Here is a 16060-nt window from a genome sequence, read left to right as displayed (position 1 = left end):
AATTCTCCAAAGAAGAAATTCAGATGGCCAACAGGCCCATGGAAAGATGCTCCACATCAGTAGTCATCAGGAGCAAATCCAAACCACACTGAGATACCACCTGACCCTCGTACACTGTGGGCGGGAACGTAAATTGGTGCAGCCACTAAGGAAGACAATATGGAAGTCCCTCAAAAACTTAAAAAAAGAAAATCCAAAATACCAATTCAAAGAGATATGCACCCCCATGTTCACTGCAGTGTTATTTACAATAGCCAAGATATGGAAGCCACCTAATTATCCATCAGTAGATAATTGGATAAAGAAGATACATTTACAAAAAGGAGGATTACTCACCAATAGAAACGAATGGAGCCTTGCCATTTGTGACAACATGGGTGGACCTAAAGGGTAATATGGTAAGTGAAATCAATCAGACACAGACAAATACCATATTTCACTTGTATGTGGAAACTAAAAAAAAACAATACAAACGTAAAACAAAACAGACTCATATATAAGGAACAAACTGTTGGTTACCAGTGCAGGGAGCAGTGGGTAGTAGGTGAAACAGGTGACAGGGATTAAGAAGAAACTTCCAGTTACAAAATATACATGTAATGAGGATGTAAGGTTCAGCAGAGGGAATATACTAATATTCTAATAATTGTATGCTGACAGATGGTAAGTAGACATTTGGAGATCACTTTGTAATACATAAAAACATTGAAACATTATGATATACACCCTAAACTACGGGCACACCTTTTTTTTTTTTTTTGAGAGGGCATCTCTCATATTTATTGATCAAATGGTTGTTAACAACAATAAAATTCAGTATACGGGGGTCAATGCTCAATGTACAATCATTAATCCATCTCCAGCCTAATTCTCGTCAGTCTCCAATCTTCTGAAGCATAACGAACAAGTTCTTACATGGTGAACGAATTCTTACATAGTGAATAAATTCTTACATGGTGAACAGTACAAGGGCATTCATCACAGAAACTTTCGGTTTTGATCACGCATTATGAACTATAAACAATCAGGTCAAATATGAATATTCGTTTGATTTTTGTACTTGATTTATATGTTGATCCCACATTTCTCCCTTTATTATTATTATTATTTTTATTTTTAATAAAATGCTGAAGTGGTAGGTAGATGCAAGATAAAGGTAGAAAACATAGTTTAGTGCTGTAAGAGGGCAAATGTAGATGATCAGGTGTGTGCCTATGGACTAAGTATTAATCCAAGCTAGACAAGGGCAGCAAAACATCCACGGATGCAGAAGATTTCTCTCAAAGCAGGGAGGGTGAGGTTCTGAGCCTCACCTCTGTTGATCCCCAATTTCTCACCTGATGGCCCCCCTGCGACTGTGCCTGTCTTAGGTTGTTCCTCCCTTGAGGAATCCTACCTGTCTCTGGCTAACCAGTCATCTTCCGGGGCCATACAGGGAAATGTAAAGTTGGTAAGTGAGAGAGAAGCCATATTGTTTGAAAAGGTTAGCTTTTTACTTCTTTGCAGATTTATGCCCTGTGGCTTCTGTGCCCAGCACTTGTCTCGAGGTATCTTTACCACCTGGAGGAATTATGATACTCGGTAAATTCAATATGAGGCACGAATTCTATTTAAGGGTTGTAATTAGGAAGGAAGAAGAAAAGCTATAGAGGTAGCATATGGAAGAAAACATGGGAGGATTGATTATTTCTTTGACATATCATCTTGTAGAGTACCTTAAGTATGTATAGATTTTAAACTACTAACTAATTTTGGGCACAATTTTATTGCACTTTGCAGATACTGTGGTTTTCACACATTGACGTTTTGTGGCAATCCTGAGTTGAGCAAGTCTATTGGCATTTTTCCAGCAGTATTTGCTCACTTCATGTTTGTGTCACATTTTGGTAATTCTCATGGTATTTCACTTTTAAATTATTATTGTATTTGTTATGGTGACCTGGGATCACAAGTGACTGAAAGCTCAGATGATGGCTAGCATTTTTTAGCAATAAAGTTATGCTACACAGGCTTTTAGACATAATGCTTTTGCACACTTAAGAGACTATAGTGTGAAGGTAACTTTTATATATACTGGGAAACCAAAAAATCCATTTCACTTTCTTGCTTGAGATGCTTTATTGTGGTGTGGAATTGAACCGGCATTGTCTCTGAGATATGTGTGTCATTGGACACTGAATGCCAATTATACTGAAAAACAGAAAATAAACCTTAGGAGGAGCTTTTCTGGGTTGTGTGGCTTAGGATCTCTCAGCAAGTTGCAGTCCAGATGTTGTCTTGGGCTCCAGTTACCTGAACGAATGCTTGACTTGGGCTGAAGGATCCACTTCTAAAATGCCAGTCACATGGCTTCCAAGTTGGTACAGTTCTTGGTTGTCCGTAGTTGGTCTTACTGAGAACCAAGTGAGCCAAGGGAACAAGGTAGAGGCAACAGCATATTTTATGACCTAGTCTGGGAATTTACCTGCCATCACTCTGCCATATTATGCTGGTCATCCTGGCTAACCGTGACAGTGTGGATAAGGATTACACCAGGGCATGAATACCAGAAGGTGAGAATCATTTGGGACCATTTTGGAAACTGGCTTCTACCCATGAGTCCGCATATGACATGTATGACAAGTCACTGCAGTGACAAGGACCTGCAGGCAACTTAAGTTTGCATTCCTAGAGAAACCTGGATGTTACATGTGATATATCCCTGTGATGGAGTACCTTGCAGCATCAAAGTCATTAACTAGATTTATATATTTTATTCAACTTGAAACAAAAACAGAATGAGGTTTATAGTATAATGCAACTGATAAGTCTAAAAACATTGCATGTACATATATTTTTCACACTATTTTTAAAAATTTTAAGGTTATTGATATACTCGTACTCATAAAGGTTTCAAATGAAAACACAATGTGGTTACTACATTCACTCATATCAAGTCCCCACCCATACCCCAAGGCAGTCACTGCCCAGTAGGGTAGTAAGATGCCACAGATTCACTATATGCCTTCTGTGCTACACTATTTTCCCTGTGACCCCCCACACCATGTGTACTAAACATAATACCCCTCGATCCTCCTTCTCCTCTCCCCACCACCCTACCCCCAACCCTCCCTGCCCCTCTGGTAACCACTAGTTCCTTCTTGGAGTCGTTGGTCTTTTGTTCCTTCAGTTTTGCTTCATTGTTATACTCCACAAATGAGGGAAATCATTTGGCACTGAAACTACTTTTTGTTTTTTTTTGAGAGGGCATCTCTCATTTATTGATGAAATGGTTGTTGACAATAAAATTCTGTATAGGGGACTCAATGCACACTCATTAATCAACCCCAAGCCTAATTCTCAACAGTCTCCAATCTTCTGAAGCATAACGAACAAGTTCTTACATGGTGAACAGTGCAAGGGCAGTCATATCACAGAAACTTTCAGTTTTGATCACACATCATGAACTATAAACAATCAAGTCAGATATGATTATTCGTTTGATTTTTATACTTGATTTATATGTGAATCCCACATTTCTCCCTTATAATTTTTTTTTTTTAATAAAATGCTGAAGTGGTAGTTAGAAAACATAATTTAGTGCTGTAAGAGGGCAAATGTAGATGATCAGGTCTGTGCCTATAGACTAGGTATTAATCCAAGCTAGACAAGGGCAACAAAACATCCACGGATGCAGATTTCTCTCAAAATGGGGGGTGAGGTTCTAAGCCTCACCTCTGTTGATCCCCAATTTCTCGCCTGATGGCCCCCCTGTGACTGTGCCTGTCTTAGGTTGTTCCTCCCTTGAGGAATCTTACCCATCTCTGGCTAACCAGTCATCTTCCGGGGCCATACAGGGAAATGTAAAGTTGGTAAGTGAGAGAGAAGCCATATTGTTTGAAAAGGTTAGCTTTTTACTTCTTTGCAGATTTATGCCCTGTGGCTTCTATGCCCAGCATTTGACACTACCTGTTTTCAAAGATACATGTTGCTAAATAAATATATAAAAGGTTGACTGGAAAGACATTAAAGCTATCTATATATGAAGAGCTCAAGGAAATGAGAGGAATTACCTCAATTTTATATAGTTGAAGATTAAAAAAAAATCTTTTTTTAAAACAGATGCATCCCTATGTTTATCGCAGCACTATTTACAATAGCCAAGAAATGGAAGCAACCTAAATGTCCATCAGTAGATGAATGGATAAAGATGATGTGGTACATATACACAATGGAATATTATTCAGCCATAAGAAGAAAACAAATCCTACCATTTGCAACAACATGGATGGAGCTAGAGGGTATTATGCTCAGTGAAATAAGCCAGGCAGAGGAAGACAAGAACCAGATGATTTCCCTCATATGTGGAGTATAAGAACAAAGAAAAACTGAAGGAACAAAACAGCAACAGAATCACAGAACCCACGAACAGACTAACAGTTACCAAAGGGAAAGGAACTGGGGAGGATGGGTGGGGAACCAGAAAGGGGGCCTTACAATTAGCATGTGTAGTGGGGGGGTGCAAGGGGAGGGCTGTACAACAGAGAAGACAAGTAGTGATTTTACAGCATCTTACTACGCTGATGGACAGTGACTGTGAAGGGGTGTGTGGGGGGGACTTCGTGAAGGGGGGAGCCTAGAGAACATAATGTTCTTCATGTAACTGTAGATTAGTGATGCCAAAAAAAAAAAGTCTTTTTTTAAAGGTAGAGTTATAAAATGGCCCAAGCAAGCCTAAGAGATCTTATTGAAGTGAAATTCCTAGTAGATAAGGCTCTACTAGTTTCCCTGTGTTGTATGACAGTAATATTTCTCTGGAAGGAAAATTTTGATTCTCTTAAAATACCTCCCTTAACTTCCAGTTGAAATTAAATTATTTTAACAACACAAACTTCTTTCATTTCTTAAATGGAAATACTTAAGATATAAATAACATTGAAAGAAGCCCACAAATAAAACTTACAATAAGGAGTAAATGATTGACATCAGATTTCCTTGTTGAGGATGTATTTAATGAAAGGCTAAATGAATAGGATTTTAAATTTTTTGAAAAGGCATTGGGGGTGGAAGAAATGGAAAAAAGGAGCACAGAGGGGGTGCATAAGGTACCAAAGGCAGATTAGATTCCCTCATTTTAAAATTAGTGCTTTTAACAAATTTCATTTTGAGGTTGAAACAAGGAAAAGAGATCACTGTGCATTTATGATAACTTAATTCTTCTGAGTTCAAGATATCCTCATACCCATAGATAAATTTCACCTGACTTTCACTATGGTTAACAACTAAATAAATATTACTTTTTTCTCTACATATTATTTCAAATTGATGATATCCTGGGTTTAACAGCAGAGCACTCATTGGTTATAATTCATTGATCACCACTTGAATAGCAATCGAAATATAAACTTGAGGGTAGGCCAGGGTTCTACAACTTACAGAGCAATCAGGGCTAAAATGATGATGGTTAAGGTTAAAGCCTCATTCATCTGAATGAAAGTATGTTGTGTATACTTGTAATTGTGCAGTAGCAGAGGCTTAGGAAAACTTTTGTTATTTGAGGAGAACCGTAGTAGGGGTTTGAGGATATACTCAACCTAGGGCACCTCGAGTGCAAGTCAGTCACAGAACAAATGATACACACATGTACAGTGACAATTATTACTGGATCAACTGCCATTTTCATACCATGCCCACTACTTCCTGCACAGCTACTCCTGCTGAGTATGTACCACCAGTGATGAAAACACCAGCCCAAAGTAGCCAATATGCACACCAAGCTTTCCTTTTTTCAGGGATATTGTATTTGTTTAAAAGAAAATGATCATTCTAGAAAGACTGTTCTGTGTGTGTTAACCACTTTATTTCTTGTTGATGAGATCCCCAGATACCAGACATGTTATTATAAAGCTGCTTACGCACTTTTAATAAAAACGTGTGTTCCATCCCTGAGGCGGAAACGCAGACGACTCCGTGTGCTGCACTCCGGCAGTTCTACAAAAGGCCGTGCATCTTCATGACTGTCCATTTCAGTAAGGGTGCTAGAGAAAGTAATGTTTGAAATCAATATCCATGCTTTAGTTATCTACCTTTAGTAAAAGTTTAGCTTTCATTCTCTTCCAAGTAAAGACAATGCAAATTAATTTATAAAAACACATGAAAGAATACATTTACTTATAGTACAGAGTTGACATTACATAGGAAAATTCCTATTTACACAAACGGTCATAAAGTCACTTTTAGTATGGTGGAAGGTTTCTAAACAAATACAATGGGATGTTATGAATATATAGGACAGGGGAACAAAAATTGTACCTGGAAAGAGTCTGGTCAGAGTGGTCTTGCTTCATTTTCTTTACAGAAGTAAAGCTTTCCTGGCGTGGTAAGTTACTGAAGGTGTTTTCCTCTCTTTTTCTTTTTTTCATGTCTTTACTGAAACGAGTTTGCATTTTAGAAAGGCTTGTAGTAGAGAAAATAATGTTTGAAATCAATATCCATGCTTTAGAGTTATCTACCTTTAGTAAAAGTTTAGCTTTCATCTCTTTCAAGTAAAGACAATGCAAATTAATTCATAAAATAAGATGAAAGGATACGTTTACTTATAGTACAGAGTTTACATTACATAGGAAAGTTCTTATTTACACAGTCAAAAAGTCACCTTTAATATGGTGGACGGTCTTTAAACAAATACAATGGGGTGTTATGAACATATAGGACAGGGGAACAGAAATAATACCTGCCAAGAGTCAGGTCAGAGTCCTGTCTTAGTTTCTTTCCACGAGTACAGCTTTCTTGTTTTACTCCAGTACCGCAAGTGCTTTCCTCTATTTTCCTTTTTCTGTCTTTGCGGCCCCTTTTCAGTGAACTTGTCTTTAATTAAAAAAATAATATATGAGGTATAAGAAAATAACTGTCTATAGACCTTCTATTGTTTTAAATTATGAAACTCTGACAGAATAAACAAAAAGAATGCTCTTTCTCACCCAAAAAGTTGATAGTTTTATTATTTTCAAGAGAGATCTATGAATTTGATCTCTGATAATACTAGGCTAAAATCTAATGATGCATGAAAACTAAAGAATTCTTAAAACTTGAAGATGTTGATCTCATGGCACCATGTTTGGTGCTACAGAACTTAGCAGTTTTCCTTTAGACTTTGAACGAATCAAAGATACTATTCTTTTGAATGAACTGAATGTCACTAATTGAATGAATTTAAAGACTATCCTTTAGAGCACAATATAATTAAGAACAAAGGTGGATATACATAGAAATATAGAGATTACTAATAAGAAAGTTGAGGAGGTTATTAAAAAGGTAGCCGAAACATGAAAGAAGGCTCATGAAGTGTCAAATAGGAAAAAAAGTCTTTTATAAATGGTCAAATCTTCTGGAAACTGTTATTTTTCTCAAAAAAGCATTTGCTGTTAAGAAGAGAGTTCCAGAAACTTGTGGTTCCCAGGTGTGAACAAAGCAGTGTTATTAAAGATGAGGAGAAAAAAAAAAAGATGTGTTTTTGGGGAAAACAATAAAGAAATAGCATAAAATAGATTATATTTGGAATTAAAGGGTATGAATGCCAGCTATGCTCTGTCAGTAATTAGCTAGGGAACTTTGTAAAAAAAAATCTGTGAGGCTCTGTTTGCTTATCTGTAGAAGAAGATAAGTCACACAGTTAGTAAGGTCATTCTAGCTCTGAAAGTATATGGAAAAAAACAAACGAATCCCAATGTGGCCCTTATGCAATCTAACAATTTGTAGGCAGCACATCAATGTAACAATGAGTACCCACCTCCTCCCAACATCCCCCAATTTAGAAATTGGGAAATAAGCATCTATTTTGAGAATTAAAGTTACAATGAATGTAATAGATCAAAGAAGAGAAATACGCAAGGTCACTGGTAATATATGGTTTGTGTTTTGATTCTCTACAATAGCATTTATCCTCTTTTAGAAAATTATTTACTCCTTACTCAGACTGTTAAGAAATCTTCAAAAAAAAATCTTAGAATGTGGAGTTAGATATTCAGTCTAGCCTTAATTAAATGTTGCCTATATTCTTGAACTGAACTTGGCGGAAAACATTTCTTTAGAGTATTTCGTATCAATTTGTTTGCGGATTTCATGATTCTTTTAGCAACATTTTTTAAAAACTGCTTCTAAGCAATTACAATTATTTGGTTCTCTGTTGGGATGTTAAATGCATAATTAAGGAGTTATTTTAATGGATTAAAATAAGGCAAACTATAAATCTAACACCTTTCCCATATCATATCAAAGAATCACTACCTCTTGTCACTGATTGAAATAATTAAAATGTTTTACTCTCTTCTCCATTTAGTTTATTAATTTTTACTCAATAAAATCTGATTGAGTTTTCATATTATACTGAGCTTTTAGAACCCCCAAATCATAAAAAGAAAAGAGAAAAGAGAATGCTGAATATATACTGAGGAAAAAGTCCATTTAATTAAGATTAAGTTAGACTGAATAGTTGTCTTACATAAAAAGAACATTTCATGAATAATGGGCTAAAGCTTCTAGTTCCTATTTGAACTAAGATGTTACTTCAGATCATTTTCTAACAATACTCACAGAAAGAAAACATGAAATTTTTCTTACGAGGATTATTATAGGCACTGTTACATCTAACTAAAGGTTACAATGTACTCATTCATCTTGAACATGAAACTCTGCCTTCTTTTTAAGGTAGCTTCACAGCAAATACTGTATTATTGAACATTAAAAAGAGAATTATGAGAGATGGTGTTAATGAGAAATGTGTATTAATAATCTGGAAAAGGTTATGAATTTCCAAAAACAAAAAATTCTGTGAATTGCAGGAAGTAAGTATACTACAAATAAGCAGCTTTTGGTATCAGTTTTGTTTTTTTGTGTAAAAGTTGTAACAAAACTGACCACATTGTGATGATTCTCTTGGTGGATGAGAAAAACAACCATTCAAATTTAAGTGTGTTGTAGGAATTCAATATTTTTTGATCATTATAGCCTAGACTCCACCAAACATATTTGTCTAACGTGACTTTAAAACTGATTTTAATAGTTTTTACAAGAAAATATTTTTACCTGGTAAAAAATGCTACCAGATGAACTGGACACTGTCTTTAAACTCATGGTAAATTCTAGTCTACATTGGGAAAGACCAAAATTTGCGGATATTGTGAAAACTGCAGATTCACTATTCTGTGGACATTTTAGGAAGAATTGAAAAAATACAGAAGAAACCGAATTTACTTCTATAGAATGAATAAGGCCTTCAGTAATATAAGCACAGAGATGAGAATGAAGGAAAGAATGCTAAATTATTTAAGGATCACTTCTTTTCTTTGGGGAATGACTATTGTTGAATAATCTTACTTCCAGTCATTCATGCAGACAAATGTCAAATGTTTGAATGTTAAAGCTAATCTATAATTTAAAAGCAAATGGTGAAGCAATTCACAAAAGTCTATGTATAATAAATATTTCTCTATGTGATAAGAGACAAAAGGGACACAGACATGATTTAACACATAATATTTGGTGCCTGGTACAAAACAGGGGTCACTACGTGATAGTGACTAACTGGGCTCAAACACAGAAGATGAAAAAAATTTTTGAATTATTAGAGAAAAGACTTATAAAGATCTACCTTTCAATTGAACTGCATCTGATGTCAAATACATGATATCATTGGATAAAGTAAGAGCTCTCTACTTATTTTGTATTTATTATCTAAGAATTTCTTAGTATTAAAAAAATTAAAATTGATAAAAACATAAGGAACATTTTAGGGATGCAATGAATGTATACTACAGGTAATGTTAGCAACTGCCATGTTTACGAAAGCAAAAGAATATTTGGATTAACAACTTCAGAATATTTACATTAACAACTATTATGATGAGATTAGCAACATAATTAACTATTATGCTGACTGAACACAGAAGACAACTTCAGTCCATTATAAACAATATCTGAAGGACAGAGAATCAAGATTAAAAGATAAACACATTTGATAGATTACTTCAAAAAGCTCACAACGAGGAGGAAAGTATCAAACCAGATAGAATTTAAGAATTAAGAGAACTCAGGTACAGCATACATTATTCTGACAGTAAGAAATGTAGAATTGAGAAAAATCTGGAGGTTGGGAAAAAAACAGGACAGAGTAAATTAGCTCTAGTATTTCTTAAATAAAAACACTTACAGCTTCCATAGTTGATTTTTCCCATGCTATGGATTTCTGTAACTGCTGAATGCACAGAGCTACCTGTGCAGCACTGCGAGCTGCTGATAATGCCCGTCGCCATACCCTGAGACCGGGAACAATATCCTCTTCAATTCTGCATTGAAATAATAGAAAAATTAAGTAGGTCATGTCCACACTTACGGTTACTGAAACTGAAACAATCATCACACTAAAAGCCAATGATGATGAAACATGTAACAGCCGGTAAGTGTAAGGTTTAAGCAACTAAATTTGATGTAGTGCACAGACCGTGGCTACGTGCCTCATAGCTTAGCCACAAACAGGTAAATGTAAGATCACTTCGCAGGATTATCAACACACATAACAAAAGAAAATCATTTTTTACAAAGCACCATGCAAATAGCATGATCCATGTGGATCACAGACATACAAGAAGATACATAGATAACAGGCAACAGAAAATAGGCTCCAATTAGCAAAGAAGCACAATAATTTTTCAAGTTAATTTCAATAACCTACCTGTCATCATCACCACTAGTGGATGGTGCAGGAGCAGGGCCAGTAACTGTGCCCACATTATCCAGTTTGATCTGAATGGTGGTACTTAAGGGGCTCTTCAGATACCTTCTTTCAATGTTTCGCTCCAACTCAGACAGCCTGGTTACAGCTACATCTAGGGGGTTGTCACTCTTCCGCTCTAGGGCATGCGCACTGCTTTCTTCTTTGCCAGTAAATTCTCCATCGTGCTCCTTGCACAAGTTAGAAAATGACTTATGTTCAAAATAGACCAAATCCTCCCTCTCTGATGCGGGCTCTGGACACATCCAACCCTATATATCAAGAGAGTAATGTGATTACGGTTTCCTCTTAAAATGCCTGACGGGTGAGTTACCATTACTTAAAATACAGCAGCCGACACCAACAGACCTCAAGGATCATTACTAGAAGTTTTTACCTTGTGTTTCCTAATGCTAGGTAAAAATAAGAAAGAAAATTATTAGAAAGTTATAAGAGAAGTTTGAAGAAGAAAATTTAACAACTTTTGATATTATGAGAGGTAGAGTGGAGATCAGCAAAGTATTCTGAGGGACTCCACACTAACAGCTTATTCTTTCACGGGCCCCCTTTAAATGGGAATCTCTCGACAGCAGGGACTTTGTGCCTCCTGTTCATTTTCATTCCTTCAGCCACTCCTCCTGAACAGGCCCTTGTACTGCCCATCCTGGCCTCAGGGGCTCTGCATAAGCTGCTACATTTGCCTACAGAGCTTTTCCCCTTTCCTCTGCACCTCGTTAGTGACTCCACTCATCCTGTGGCCCTCACGTGAGAATTTATTTCTTCAGGGAATCCTTCCCTGACCTCTTTTAGGAGGTAAGCCTCTCTCTTACAGTCTCTCCTAGAACCATGTAATATCCCATACCTGTGGCAGTCACAGTTTGATACTGCTGTGATTATTTAATTAATATCTTTCTACTTCTAAATTCCCTGAGGGCAGGGACCACGTATACCTTTACTCATTTCATCTCCAGCAGTGGGAAGGCAAATATTAGACACTCAAAATATATGTTGATGGAATAAATGAATGGTCTTATCATTCAGCTTGCTTACAATGATCCTTTGGCTCTAGACCCTTCAGAGTTCCTAATGTTTAGCAGAGCCCAGTTTTACCATGACATTCAAGTACCTCAATCTCCCTCTTTCGCTCATATTCCCATTCAGGCCTCCTACACTGCAATCAAACTCCGTGACTTGTCACACCACAAACATGTCCTGAGCTTCCTGGCCCTGGTGCTCTGCCCAGTTACTGACTCCTCCCAGCGGCACCCCTTGTTCTCTGTTACAGCCTCCCTGCCCCACCTTCGCCCCTTCCATCTGGACTTCTGCAGGCAATCCTCCCTGACCTTTCCCCTGGCCCCACCAGAATCGGGGTATTCCTGGCCTGAATTCATGAATGACTTCGTACGTCTTCACGATCTGCTACTAGATTTCACAGGGCTGTGTACATGTATTATTGAGGGCAGAAACCACAATTTATTCAATTTTGTGGTGTCCACTCTGATGTAGAATAGGTACTTTGTAAAAGCATATAACGTAAAAAGTAGAATGAACATGATTCTTTTTATTAAATCTCTTCAGAGATAATTATTTTTCTTATATATCGGAATACTTCCTCTTACCTCAAGAGAATAGTCGTATTTAGAAAGTATGGATGAATTTATAAAGGATACATGCACATTACTGCATCATGTATGTCACAACAAATGAACCTCAGTCCCAAATTTTGGAAGGGATCCAAAATTGCTAAATCAAGGGAATCTTTATAAAGGATACATGCACATTACTGCATCATGTATGTCACAACAAATGAACCTCAGTCCCAGATTTTGGAAGGGATCCAAAATTGCTAAATCAAGGGAATCCTATAAATGTAATACATCTTGATTTTTTCAAGGCAAGAGACAAGAAAATGAGGACTAGATTAGATTTTGAGAAGGTGGATGGTTGAAAATTGTCTGCAAAGCCCTGTGACAGACACAGCTTGCCACCTCAGAAAAGGTCCTCACTGCCACTGTCCAAGGGCTCTCTATATTTGGCTTGTCATGTTAATAATACTTGTGAACAACTTGGTTCAACTATTAAATATGCAGGTGACTTAACTAGGAAGGAAGTTTAATATTCTGTATGACAAGACTGTGATAAAAATAGTTTCATATGCTGAAAAATATATCCAAATGAAATGAATAAAAATAGAACAATGATAAATGTAAATTTCAGCTTTGAAGTTTAAGCAACCAATCAAAGAAATATTGGATGTGATACAACACACTTAAAAGCACAATGAAAGATGCAGAAGGATTTCTTTCTAATAATGCATACTCAGTGAAGGAATGGTACGGTTTGAATGTTAAAAAGCTAGTAAAAATTGGCATGAAGAGAAGTATAGTGCCAGCTTAAGGGAAGTAAAAGTCCCATGAACACATCAGGCATCTCTGTGTACAGTGAGGGGTACATTTTAAGAATACAGACACTGGTGTTTAATCAGAAGAGAATCGTGCGCCTGGAAACCATTTCACGGGACCAATGGCTGAAGGAATTATTCTGCTTATAAAAGAGAAAACTGAAGGAGAGACACAGGAACTGTGTTTACAGGAGCTAGAAGAGTAATCAGACTTCTACAGATCAGGACTAGATTCTTGCAGATTTTCCTAAAATATAAAACAGAATTTTCATATTATCAGCAATATTGAAAATAGAAATGAATGCACCTAAGTAGTAACAGGCCACCTGCTTAACATGTCTTCACAATGGCTAGTTCCCAGGGCTGACCACATTAATATTTTGTTTTTTGGGAAAAAAAATCATTAAATCTTTTATGTTTTGTGGTTATTTCCATTACTTGTTGTTTAAGATTCCTCAAGACATACAATTCATTTCTTTAAAAAATCCATAATAATCCCATAATACTGTATTAATAGGATGCTAGAGCATCTCACTTAAAAAACCAATCTCATTTATCTTAGCTGGTGAGAACACGGGCAAGAACATCTAAGCAGTCGGTAATGTGATAAGGTCAATAGACCAAGATCTCAGGATGTCGCCGGGAAAACGTTAGGCCCACGCTGACTTTACAGACAATTTCAAAAAGCTGATGATCTGCTTTCCCAACCAACGGCCACCTAGAACCGGCAAATTAAACCCAGAGGGGGATGGTTATGGGAGGAAAGCAGGGACAGTAGAACCAACCAGAGTGAAACCAGCAAGTAGTAACAACCAACCCTGAGAGATGATGAAGACAGACTACGGAAAGCAGATGTAGTAGTTTAAAAGGTAAAGCACACTAGGGCCTTTTAATTTACTGTAGGGGCAAAACCTCTCCACAGTCCCTGAGGGAATCATTACCCAAGAATTGGTCTTCATACTGATGATCCGGTGTCACCAAGAGAACTTAAATCAAACTCTCTATTCTCAATTTAAAAAGGCAGGGTAACGGTGACCTAAGCGATCCAACACACATGTTAAAAAATGATGGCACTAAATAGAATAATTTTTATTTCTCCAGAAAATTATCTTGTGTAGAAGAAAGAGTTCATTTGTTGAAGATGCCAGATAAGTGAGGCATTTTTATATTGTATTATAGTACCAGGAGGAGGATACATATAGTTTGCTAGCACAATTTCAGTAAATGATAAATTTTTGTTTCCCTAAGTTGGTAACTATGTTTGTGGTAAAAAAAAGGGACATTTTGTTAGCTCTGGAAAAATGACATTTTTTGAGATGAGATCCTCCAAAGTTTCTGAATGCCAGTATTAAAGTAGTTAATGCAGCTAATTTGTAATCATTGGTAGGACAGTATCATGGCACAAGTCTCACATTCTGAGTGAAATATGAAATATTCAATCAAATTACACAGAAACTACATTTTCTAAGCCTTTTCAAGTGTCTGTCTCATGCTTATTCATCATCCATCCATTTATTCTCAGAGACATCACATTATCAATTGAGAAGAGACATTTATATTCTTTTTAAAACCAAAAATTTTTGCACAAAGTTGAAGCTTTTCTTTTGTTGTTCCTTTAGTTTCAATCATTGCTGTAACATGGTAATGCCCAGTCAATAAATAATTAAAACTTTACATATATACATAGGATGTGCGTATGTGTATCACAACATAACATATTTTAAAATTAGCAGTTTTAAATCATAGAGTGAAAGTTCAACATATAACATGGCTCTATAACATGGCTTGCATACAAGACAATTACCAGGCATACACGAAACATTGCAGAAGTAGTTTGCCATTACATTGATCATGGCTGAAACTATGAAATCCTGCTTGTGGTGAAGAACTGCAGACCAGAAATGATATTTTTAATGCCACTGAGGAGGTGGGCAAGATTTAGTAAGAAGAACTCGGGAGGACAGACCTGGTTTGATTCCACATTTAGCCACTTACTATATTATGACCACTGACAGGTTACTTACTCTGAGACTTGTTCCTTACCTGTAACATGGGGGAAATTAATCAAAGTGAGAACATTTAGCACAGTAACTGGCATATATCAGGCATACAATAAATATTAGTTACCTTCCATTATTCTAAAAACAGATTTTATTCCAAGTCAATTTTACCTTTACTTGCAAACTTGCTGATGCGACTCTCCTTTCCAGATCTTCTACCTGCTGAAGAATCCTCAAGTCCACTCCCATTGCTTGTTCTTCTACTGACCAGTGCTCCACAATATCTCGAGTTACCTGGTTTTCTTCATTCTCATTCAACTCAATAATGGTAACTATATTTGAAAGGAAATTTATTTTAAAATCCACTTTATCTCTCAATGATTTCTTCCAGAATGTGAATGAAATTCCAGGGGTAACACGTACACATGTACATTTAACACACTCAAATTCACTTGTGAATAAGCAAGGCAGCTGACTCTTGCACAAGGAGGAATAAGTACTCTTCTTAAGAAACAGAACAGTATGTCTGTAGGTTGTAACAAACTATCAAAAGTAGTACCAATTTAAGAAAACGTAAATTGTTTTCGGGCAAAATAGGAAAAAAAAAGCCTATTAGTAATAAATTTAAGATTAAGACATACTAAAATACGCTTTAAGATAAAAGAATTACTTCGCATAACTAAGCAAGAGAGCAGAAATCTCTTTTAGGTGCCTACCATCCTTATTCTCGATGCAGGCTTGAGTGATGGAATCCAGGTGTTTCTGAATTTGTTTTTGTAATGCCTGTTCTCTTATTCCTCTGGGATGTAGCACTTCCAGCAAAGCTTTTAAATCCTCTGGGTCAGCAATTCTCCACCAGCCAAACTGCATTTCTAAGCCAAGATAAACATGTAGGGCATTTACAGATATTCA

General features: G+C 36.5%; 1 protein-coding gene across 1 annotated transcript in view; it reads right to left on the bottom strand.

Annotated features, from left to right (window-relative positions):
* Window positions 1–3129: 3129 nt before the first annotated feature.
* The window catches only part of LOC140846866 (bromodomain adjacent to zinc finger domain protein 2B-like), a 102122-nt gene continuing 89191 nt past the window's right edge, over window positions 3130–16060 (bottom strand). The window contains exons 22-28 of the mRNA XM_073225006.1: window positions 15865–16020; window positions 15320–15480; window positions 10709–11019; window positions 10187–10322; window positions 6713–6846; window positions 6292–6408; window positions 3130–6017 (exon numbers count right to left, since the gene is read on the bottom strand). Coding sequence (XP_073081107.1) covers window positions 5891–6017; window positions 6292–6408; window positions 6713–6846; window positions 10187–10322; window positions 10709–11019; window positions 15320–15480; window positions 15865–16020 — 1142 coding nt within the window. The 3' untranslated portion in view covers window positions 3130–5890. The remainder of the gene's footprint in view (window positions 6018–6291; window positions 6409–6712; window positions 6847–10186; window positions 10323–10708; window positions 11020–15319; window positions 15481–15864; window positions 16021–16060) is intronic.

This window comes from Manis javanica, chromosome 16 (genome assembly GCF_040802235.1).
Source record: "Manis javanica isolate MJ-LG chromosome 16, MJ_LKY, whole genome shotgun sequence".
In the NCBI taxonomy this organism is placed as follows: Eukaryota; Metazoa; Chordata; class Mammalia; order Pholidota; family Manidae; genus Manis; species Manis javanica.
The sequence above is the reverse complement of the archived record's forward strand: the minus strand, read 5'-3'. Positions and strand labels throughout refer to the sequence as shown.